The following is an 11340-nucleotide window of genomic DNA, read 5'->3' as shown; positions in this document are numbered from 1 at the left end:
AACTTGAATAAGCCCTAATTTAATTACCTAGATATAAGACCAGATCCAAACACTCAATCCTGCTCCCAAAAATATTCACCTCATCTTGCACCTGAAACCTATGGGTCAGATAAAGCATCTAAACCTGTAATAGTGCATAAGCATCACAAAATGCATCATTAAATCAAGTGTGGTAACTTTAGATAGGTACAATTATTAATTTGATTTGGCCATCAAAGGACAGTATGTCAAAAAGTCTGCTATAGTAAAGCCTTCCTTGTGTTTTGAGTGATTTGGTTATTCTAAGAATACGTTCTTCGGGCATTTTTAGATGGACAAATATTAACAGCAAAATAAAAACGACGTATAAATAATCTAATTTAATGTCCCTTAAACCATATTCCACTAGAAAATGTTTCCCATTAACCTTTCACTCACACAATTAGGATTTCTTAGTCTATGACCTTTATACAGATATAAAGAGGACACATAGAAGGTTTCTCGATTTCGTTTTAATTATCACTTACTTGCACGGGAAAAAATAATTCTTATTCTAATAGTTTTAACTGCTGAAAAATCGCTGATTGATAATCTCGATCTATTTTACACAAATATGTCGACATGCCTAACTCAGCTTAAAATAAATGTATAATACATGACAACTAACAAATAATGACTACTAAATAACATCAAAAGTAATAGACACGTACATTGGTCTAAAAGATATACAAATGATCTAATTTAATGTGCCTTAATGAAACCATATACCACTAGAAAATGTTTCCCATTAACCTTTTATTCACACATTAGCCTAAAATTAGGATTCCTTATTCTATGACCTTTATGCAGATATAAAGAGGACACATAAAAGGTTTCTCGATTTCCTTTTAAATCATCACATGTTTGCAGGTGGAATTTTTTTTTATTTTAATAGTTATTCTGTTGAACAACCGTTGCGTTGACTAATAATCTCTATATATTTTTTTTTAAAATATGTTTACATGCCTAACTCAGCTTTAAATAAATGTATATTACATGACAGTCAAAATAGTGACAACTATATAAATCACCTCAAAAGTAATAGACACTTACTTTGGTCTTTACACAGATTCCAAGAGAGTTTGGAAACAGTGCTAAGCTTAAGCAAACAGCTTCAGCATAGAGCTCAGTTCCAACCTTCCCAAGAACACCTGAGAGTCAACTAGCTCTTCCAAACATCTAGATGAATAATCTGTGATTGATTTCCATTTCACCTTAACAAAAATAACAAAATAAATCTCATTTAATTTAGCTGTATAACTATTAATTCTTATGCATTTGATATTAATAGTGAATTTAATTTCATGATGAATATGATTTAAAATTCATATCTCAATAGTTTCGTACGTTTGTAAGTACATCTCTTTCTTGAAAAAAAAACCCAGAAACTTAATTTATAAGTCAAGTTTAGTTTTAAGAGTATGTAGCCACTTTTAGACTCTATAAATCTTTTTTTTTAAATAAAGAGTTCTGTATGACCCTTAGCTCTTACATGTATTGTATATATTGTATATTTCTCTTTCACTTATCATAAATGTGGCTCACCAACTAAGGTCAGAAATGAAAATGATACAACGGTAAAGCTAAGACATTTCAAGGAAGTTAGATTGTTCAAAACGTTACAATATATACATGTTCAGTAATGATAACTGACAGCTACTAACTAACTCCTCCATAGCGTACTAGAGTTTATGAAAATAGAGGAGAGTGGTCAGCTGACAAATACGGTAACCATTACCATTGAGTGACTGAAGCAGCAACAAAATTACGTACCTCAACTGCAATAAATCCTGTTTGTTCTTTCCTGTAACTGGTATTTCTTCTAATGATGAGTGTGTTAGATCAGAAATGTAATTCACTACTTTATCACAAACAAGAAAGGTTTTTTTCATACCTTCCTGAAAATAAAAATGTGCTTCTTAAATTTGAATTGCCAGGCAAAGACGGGGATTTTATGGCCTAACAACTTGACATATACAGCCAGTAACCAACCTGTAAGTGTTTTGCTTTGTGAAAGCCTTGTTTTTGTATATTACGAAAGCCCATTGAGCTCATTTTCGTAGGTTAAAAAAAATTCGCGAATAAAAGCGAAACTTTCGCAATATAACGCGTTAGTTTCGCAAAATAAACGCGTAATTTTCGCGAATAAACGCGAAACCATCGCGAATAAACGCGAAACTTTCGCGTATAAACGCGTAACTTTCGCAAATAAACGCGTAACCTTCGCGATATAACGCGATACTTTCGCGAATAAACGCCAAACCTCGCGATATAACGCGTAACTTTCGCGAATTAACGCGAAACCGTAATATTAATATTGTCATTTCATACAAGAACCTTTGTGAAGAAAAACGATTGAAACCAAACACATTTTAAGTTTTAAATCATAAAATACTCATTGTTTATTATCATTATAATTATTATATCCGTGTTAAGTTGATTTATGAAGACAGAATTATATTTTTTTACATGTAGATATTTATAATTCTGATAAAACTTCATAACATTTTTAGATGTTTTATGTTCCAAGTAGGTAATAAGTTAGAGCATCATTTTTCATTTGTTCGCCGACCCTATGCTCGAACAGGCATTCATTGATTATCTTCTTATAAAATTGATATAAATTCAACCGTCGGAAACCTTTAAAATCTTAGTACTGATTTTCAAATGACATATGTGATAAGTTAAGAGGACGAATTGACGTCAACTACATTTGAACAATAGCTTAAAAATTTCAATTCACAGCTTGACTTATTCTTGTGATATTAAACTAGACAGTAGTTAATGTCGCGGCGATATAACATATATTATAACGTATTGAACAATGATATCCTTTCAATTCTAAAATGATACTTAACGAGGCTGGGGGGTGGCTGCCATATTAAAGCGTTTTTATCTCTACACAAAAAAGATTTTCACTTTAATTTTCTATAACTCTTACATCGTACTGAAATTGTTTTTGAAAAAAATGGATATGATGGTACTGAAGCATTATTTAAAGAGTCAATTGATGGTAACCAAGGGATACAAGATGCCAAAAAATCATTTAAGCTGTTTTTCAGCATCTTTTTTACTATTCAAAGGGAGGTAACTTGTAAAACTCCAAATATTTTGGTCAAATATTTTCTTTCTTTTTATTTTTTTCTTTAATTTCACCATCAAAAATCTTTTTTAATGCTCAATCTTTATTACATATGTAATGATTATTATCCTGTTAAAATTTGGAAATAATTTTGTGGCTACTTTTTTTTCTTAACATATTTGCATTTGTGTGTCAAATATATTTTTTGGTAAAATTGTAAAATTTTTCTTTATAACAAATAATGTTAAGTTTTTGTTATTGTGTTTATTTTTAGTGATGTTATTGGTATCTTTTCTTAGCCTTAAATAATTTTTCATATATTTTTCATATTTTTTTTTACATAATGTGCAATTGTTTCAGATGCAATAAATGATAAAATTAACGATGATTGTGATGTGGTCTTTCACATTAAAATGTAAATTAAGAGTATATGATCATGATCGAGACATTTCTGCAAATTTTGTGAAATTTGGAGACCATTTTTTTGGACCCCCCCCCCCCAGCCTCCTTAATATTGCTTTTGATTTGAATTAAAATTGTTATAATTAAAATATGTTGATGCCTCATTTTCAATAATACAGGGCCAATTAGAATGTGAAAAGCGATGCATTATGTCCTTTGAAAACCAGTCCTAAAAATTTTAAGATTTCCTACGTTTGAATTTATATCAATTTGTATAAGGTTTAACGAGGCTGGGGGGGGGGGGGGTGGCTGCCATTCTAAACCATTTTTATCTCTATACAAAAAAGATTTTCACTTTAATTTTCTATAGCTCTTACGTCGTTATGAAATTGTCTTTTGAAAGAAATGAATATAATGGTATTGAAGCGTCAATTGATGGTAAACCAAGGGTTGCAAGATGCAAAAAAATCATTTCAGCTGTTTTTGAGCATTTTCTAACTTTTCAAAGGGAGGTAACTTGTAAAACTCCAAATATTTTTTTGTAATATTCTCCTTTTATTTCTTTTTTTTTTTTATTTCACCACCAAAATTTTTTTTAAATGCTCAATCTTTATTACACATGTATTGATTATAATTATGTTAAAATTTGGAAATAATCTTGTGGCTACTTTTTTTTTGTTTTACAGATTTGCATTTGTATGACATACATATTTTTGGTAAAATTGTGATATTTTTCTTTATAGCAAATAATATTTAGTTTTTCTTATTGTGTTAATTTTTTGTGATGTTATTTGTATGCTTTTTGCCTTTTTTTATATTTCAAATATTTTTCATCATTTTTTTTTTTACATAATGTGCAATTTCTTCAGATGCAATAAATGATAAAATTAACGATGATTGTGATGTGGTCTTCCATATTAAAATGTAATTTAAGATTATATGAAACATTTCTGCAAATTTGGTGAATTTTGGAGAAATGTTTTTTGGACCCCCCAGCCTCCTTAATTTGATTTATTTACGTCTTTGTATAATAGAATTAAAATTTTGTTTATTTAAAATTAATATGTTTGTTTTCAGTCATTGTTCTTCAAAAGGGTCCTTGTATGACATGACAATACTTATATTTAAGTTTCGCGTTATATCACGTAAGTTTCGCGTTTATTCGCAAAAGTTTCGCGTTATATCGCGAAAGTAACGCATTAATTCGCGAAAGTTTCGCGTTTATTTGCGAGAGTTTCGCGTTATATCGCAAAAGTTCAGCGTTTATTCGCGAAAGTTTCGCGTTTATTCGCGAAAGTTACCCGTTTATTCGCGAAAGTGTCGCGTTAATTCGCGTAAATTTCGCGTTTATTCGGGAAAGTTTCGCTTTTACTCGCGAAAGTTACCCGTTTATTCGCGAAAGTTTCGCGTTATATCGCGTAAATTTCCTGTTTTTTTCGCAAAAGTTTAGCGTTAATTCGCGAAAAAATTATTTTTTTTACCTACGAAATTGAGCTCAATGGGCTTTCGTAGTATATCAATAATTTGAAGATAGAAATATTAAAAATTAAACATGATGTTCCGCTTTCATGTTGACCACATGCACCATCAACAATTGTTATTTGTAAACTATACAAATATAGACTGCCATCATGTGACACGTTTAAATAATCCCATTGTGCCTATTTTGTAAGAAGCAAAACAAATTCATATGTATATATGTAATATACGTACATTTGTACAAGAAAGAAAAGTCCTGCAAATGCAGAACAATATAATGTTAGTGAATGGTTCCATCTTTATCAAAATAATACAGAATCCTTTTAAGCAATAACAATATCGTAACAAGAATGCTCTTAACATAAAGGAACTGGAAGTGTTTCCTATCCAACATGTACAGCAAACAAACAAATATTTAAAAAGATTATAATACATTCTGTTTCTTAATGCTTATACAAAGCATACACTACTTTTCTTAGGTTCTTGATTATAAAAAATGTAGCTGCTTGTATATAATAATACATTTTTCAATGATATTAACAGAAACTACTGAAAGCTGCATTTTCAAATGTCCATGAAATACCGGTATGATTATTTCCCCTCTATTTTTTGGTTAATCTTGTGGTATTTTCTGAAATCACAATTACCACTTGGCCACTTTTAAATATTAGAATAATTATACATGAATCATCTTTGACATAAACACCTCTTCCCTTCTTACAAATAAAAAGATCCAATTCCCTATCCGCTTCGTTGGCCCTTTCAAAGTCATATGCCATATCCTTTAAAATTTGGTCTTCTATCCGCATTTTCAATAAGAAAGAAAACTTAACAGTATTGTAGACATGATCATTATCACAAGAAAATAACAAAGTTTTAACTCTCCTTGGTACGAGTACTAAACTTTCTAACAGTTCTTTCAAAATTTAGAGTCTTTGGAATTTTTTTTAAAAAGTTTGTTTTAACATCCTGTATGAATTCCTTGAAATAGTCAGAGGTTTTTCATCGTAGAAAATGTTCATGTTCTGTAAATCGACAAACGCCATTTACTAGCTGTCAAAATGCCTTCTTTCCTTTGGTTAATGTAATTTCAGAATAACTTCTGCCAATATCATTATTTTCTTCCTCTGAAGTGCTTGTGGTTAAAATTGACCTTCTAACTTCATCCTTAAAACATTAATTAATAACATGCAAATGTAAGATATATATAAGCAAAACGTTGTTTATATTTTTCCAATACAAAAGTATTAAGGTTCTAAGTTCTTTATTTAAAACATTCCAGCATAAAAAATGACAATTGGATAAAGTTAAAACATATACAGGTAAACAACACACACGCAATAATCACATATCAAATATACATGTACATGACTTTGTATAATTGTGAAAAAAACTGGCTCGGTTTTCAGAAATCCATATCTAAAGAGTATTTTGAAATTATTCGGCAATCATTTCCCTTTAACTTCGTGATTTTAACTCATGATTTGGCGATCAGAGTCTATTTCATCGAGAGATCAAAAGTAAAAATTGTCTTGGTTATATAGAGAAAAAAAAATGGACTATGATTTCTCTTTGAGAGATCAAGAACTTTGATCTCTCGAAGTTCGATCGAGCCATCGAGTGTCACCTGTACATGTAAAGCAATAGAAAGATGCTTGTTAGAATTATCAACAGATTGCTAAATTATCAAAAATGTATCGGGTTAAAGTCAAACATTTCTATTGTAATAATTATATATATATATCTAATATTAAATACGAATAATACCAGACTGATAAAAAAAACTACCCTCCGTACACAACTGACCAATTTACATAACTGTCTTAGGACATATGTATAAGTAAGATATTGATCTAAAACCAAATCTATTTGCATTCTTTAATTAATTATATAAACGGATATTCAAAACCTCGTGGAAATTCAAAAGCGAGAAACGAAATAGAAAACAAATTAAATACTTACATTTGATATTTAGTTATTTAGATATATATTTTTTTAAAATAACACTTTACCAAAATAATTTACACGAGTTTAATTGTTGATCTCCTGATGATCCTAAAAATTTTCATGTGTCAAAATAATTTAAAGTACATTCAATTTTTAAACTGATCATTCATCTTAAAAACTCATAAAAAAAATAAATTTTAAAATAAAATCTTCATTCAGACTATTTTATTTCCACTTGGGTTCATTTGCTTCAATATGGGTTTCCATTTGGGTCCATTTGGGTAAATCAACGCAACGATTTCCCGCTGTCTGACGTAACGCCATAGACAAGTCATACCGTGGAAAAGAGAGAGAAAATTCGGATGTGTCAATACGTGAACATAGACAACTTACAGTTGGCACAGAATCATTGGTATGTATATTACTTTGTGTTACGGGCTTTTTAAGGAACATTTTGTTAATAGACACAGAGAGATCACCTCGTCTGAAACCAACGTAAAGTTGCTTAACTAGGAAATATAGGTCCTAAAACCATACACTAAATTCTACATATAAGTCTGGCCAGGCCAAGACTTGAGAATTTGCATGTATGATCACAGGCATCTGAATTTTTACCAGACTGATTGATAAAAATTCAAGAGCCTGTGGTATGATGCACCGGAATGAGATCTGAGAGAATATAATTCAGTATTTTCACAACAAGCCTTTTTCTATTTTACAAGAAATTTTAATTTTGGTTTTATCTAGATGCTGTATCCACCGATGACAGAGTAAATGTGCAAGCATGCCGTCTAATGATGATTTCTCGCTGAGTGTGTTGGTCGGTAACACAGTCCTGCCTGAGTACTCTCACGGCGGAGTGTGTTACGTGGAGTGCGATCTGTTCTCTCCTGTAAGCTTCAAACAGCGGACAGAGGAAAGAGTGGGACAAGAACTTGAGGTTCAGGTTGGTCATTCAGAATCATAAAGAAGGGGGGATGGTGGATTATTACAAGAGCAGGTTGGGACCAATCATCCAAATGGGATATGAATTTCAAGTGCAGAAAAAGAAAATTTTATTTTGCAAAAAATAATATAGTACCAGTAAATCCCTCTGTCATAAGAATATATGAAATCTGACAACTTTTGGTAGACGTACTATTAGGGAGATTGATCCCTCAGTATATCTAAAACTTCTTGGGGATCATGCAATCTTGCAAACAATATGTTTATAGGAATACTTTCTAACCAAAAGTTGTTGCATTTTATATACAAATATATTTAAAAAAAGTAACAAAATTAAAAATTGTCATTTATTCTGATTTTTGCACTTGAAATTTATATCCCTGTGGGTATTACTGTGGAATCATTTAATTTAGAGGGGGTCAATTTTCATGGGTTATGTGATGTTTGCTTATTCATGGGGATGTAATTTCCTGGATGTTGTGGTTTTCAGATTCAATAGGAAAACAAAATCTTTTATAATTAGTTTTCTAATACCAACGCAAATTATAATGATTTCACATGTACAGTTACTGTCAGTATATCCCTTTTGGGTGATTGGCCCCAAATTGTTAAAGGATAATTTCATGTAACTCAGTGGAGATCCAATTTTAGAAGGCCAAAACCTAGTGTATGTATGGATAATTAATAAGTATAGATTTATCTTTTCTGATTCCAAATTCATTCGTTAATTACGGTATAATATAAACATTGATCTATTACCGTAATGTATTTTTTACAAACATGACAAACTATGATTATGATGATTCATTTCCTTGCACTGCATTACATGTACTAGGTACCTGCAAGATATTTTTTTATATTTAATTAGTAATACAGTATATCAGAGTCTGTCAGTGTCCATAATTCAATTTGATGAAAATATCCCAGACACTATAAACTCTTTTATCATTTCACAACAGAAACAACCTGTGACACCATTCTCCATCTGCCTTGTGGCAAAACCCAGCCCCAACATCCACCAGCGGTATTATTACAGGGTGTTTATTGATGGCCAGAAAGTCACCGCTCGAAGTATCCAGCAGGGCCAATATAAGTGAGTACTAGTTACTGAGACTGTGAAGTAATGGATAAATGCGGAAAACAATTCTGTATGAATAAGTATCAGAGAGTTACGAGGCAATTTAGGGCTGAGAATTGTCTGATAGTTTTTCATACAGAAGTGATTGAAGCATATGTTGTACTTAATACACTGCTGCAGCCATTGAATTTCAATCATGTTGTTTTACCTGAATAATATCAGTCCTGTTATCACATGTACAAGTAGTGGTCTGATATTAAGAAGCTCACTAATATCTCCTTTTCAAGGTTGTTAACTTTTAAAATTTTGTTTTGTTAGCAAAAGTAAATTTGGTTTCATTAAAAACCGTATAATCTCTATTTTTACTCATTGACAAGCTGACATGTTGTTAGAATGTCAAGAAATAACTGTTACAGTAATAAATGTACATATATATCCTTGATTATTTTTACAAAAATTTAAATTAATTTCGTTGTAAGTACTATCATTTATATTTCAGGTATATCAAGGGATTTCGTGATAATAACACTGTAAAAGAATTCCTCTTCTCCATGCCCAGCCTCAAACAATCACAGGTATGTTTCTGTGTTTCTGTATAGAGGAAATTTGCATCCCTGCATGCCTGTAATTTGAATTCAAGTGAACGACATTGATAAAACAGAGGAATAATTTCTAAATGTCAACAAGTTTCTCAGCTTCAGTAAAGAAAGAATTTACAATTTTCTTTTGAATTCATATTTACAAACTGAACTTTCACATCGACCGATTATATAGTATGTTGACAGATTATATTATATATTGATAGGTTACACTGTATATTGACTGATTATGCTGTGTATTGATTATATTGTGTATTGACAGATTCAGTCTCCATCCTCGGATCGTGTTGGGTGGATCGACGTGGAGTGTTGGAACGCCACTTTGAAGACATCAAAGAAAACAGTCAGAAACAAACAACACAACTTCATCCCAGGATCCAAAAAAGACAGTTTACGAGTAACCCAAGGTCAGGACAGGTCAATTTGTTGTGCAGTCTGATAAACCACTAGTTCTCTTTTTCCCCATGCAGTAACATAATACATAGCTTAAGATAACCACATAACTCTTTGAACTTCTTTTGTTTCTATGAATGTGAACTACATCAATGAGTGTGAAAGTGAACTCTGTAGTTTTTGGAGGTTTAAAATGTTAAGAAAATGCGCTGTTGCTTGTAGATGTATGCTTAAGCATTCCTGCTGTTGTTGAAATTTCATAATATAATGAGACAAATTGGAATTAAGCATGAATTATTCAACTGCAAAAGTTCAATAAGTTTTCCCATGATCAGTGGCGTAAGACTGGCCATGGATTTCCAACAATATCCAATAACCTTAATGAAATTGTGTGTATGCTACTACCGGTATTTGTAAAGCAAAGTCAACCAAAATAGAATCTCTTTTATTTTACAAATGCATGTACTTTACCATAAACCTTATCGTATTTTGATTTTAGGCAAGTACATGATGACCACTACTAAAGTAGGGCGTGTCCTTCAGCTAAAGAATATTAATAGAACCACTGACTTCTGGGATCTCATCTCGCTGCGTAGTAAACTCTCTGTGAAATATGTCACTGCTCAGGGTCTGACTGATATGGGTATGACTGTGGTCCCTATCCCTTACCCTGTCACCCTGGGGCGTGGCCAGTCCCAAGGGGTTGGTCAGTCTCAGGGAGTAGGTCAGCAAGAAATGGAACAAAAACCTAACGTAGATCTGTCAAACGGTTTGGCAGGAACAGTCTACGACAACCAGACACAAGACAAAACCGAGATTAAGGAGAGCATCGTTGTTGATTCCAGTTGTGACGTTGTTATAGACGGAAGTGTTGATTTAACTGCTCCGGAACCAGAGATCAAAATGGAGTCGGAGGATGGATCTGAAGCAGACATTCAGAATGTGTCGCCAGAGAGAAAGAATAGGGGCAAAGGAGTGCCACATTTGGGAACCGACCTTGTGATTAACCTCTGTGACCTTGAGGAAGAAACGGGGAGGGCTGACAATGATGTCATTGTGTTAGACTGACAAAAAATGAAGAGATCAAAGCAGTTGTTGAGAGGATTAAGAACAGGTTGAAATTTTAGGTGCTTCTAGTAAATTGAAGGAAAGGTTAAGGATGCTCCTAGATATTGTCAATTGATGCAAGGTTGTCATGGAAATATCGATGTATAGATTGATTTCATGTAAATGCAGTGGTTGCATGTTTTTCATCTTGGTTTTTTTCTCATTATTGATCATTAAACATTCATTAACTTTTTTATATATATGCATGATGTTGACACCATAAACCAGGTAGTAATTAACTGCAATAAAATTGGTTTCATTTGGTCTATGTATATATATATAAAGATTGT

General features: G+C 31.9%; 1 protein-coding gene across 1 annotated transcript; it reads left to right on the top strand.

Annotated features, from left to right (window-relative positions):
* Positions 1-7203: 7203 nt before the first annotated feature.
* On the top strand, positions 7204-11045 carry LOC105347186 (uncharacterized). Its single transcript, XM_011456148.4, has 6 exons — positions 7204-7340; positions 7676-7874; positions 8833-8966; positions 9451-9526; positions 9813-9957; positions 10443-11045. The coding sequence occupies exons 2-6, from the start codon at positions 7713-7715 to the stop codon at positions 11009-11011; spliced, it is 1086 nt and encodes a 361-aa protein (XP_011454450.3). The 5' UTR covers positions 7204-7340; positions 7676-7712; the 3' UTR covers positions 11012-11045.
* Positions 11046-11340: the final 295 nt, after the last annotated feature.

The sequence above is a fragment of the Magallana gigas genome, chromosome 8, assembly GCF_963853765.1.
Source record: "Magallana gigas chromosome 8, xbMagGiga1.1, whole genome shotgun sequence".
NCBI classification, from domain to species: Eukaryota; Metazoa; Mollusca; class Bivalvia; order Ostreida; family Ostreidae; genus Magallana; species Magallana gigas.
Note: the sequence above shows the minus strand (reverse complement) of the source record. Positions and strands in the feature narration are given on the sequence as shown.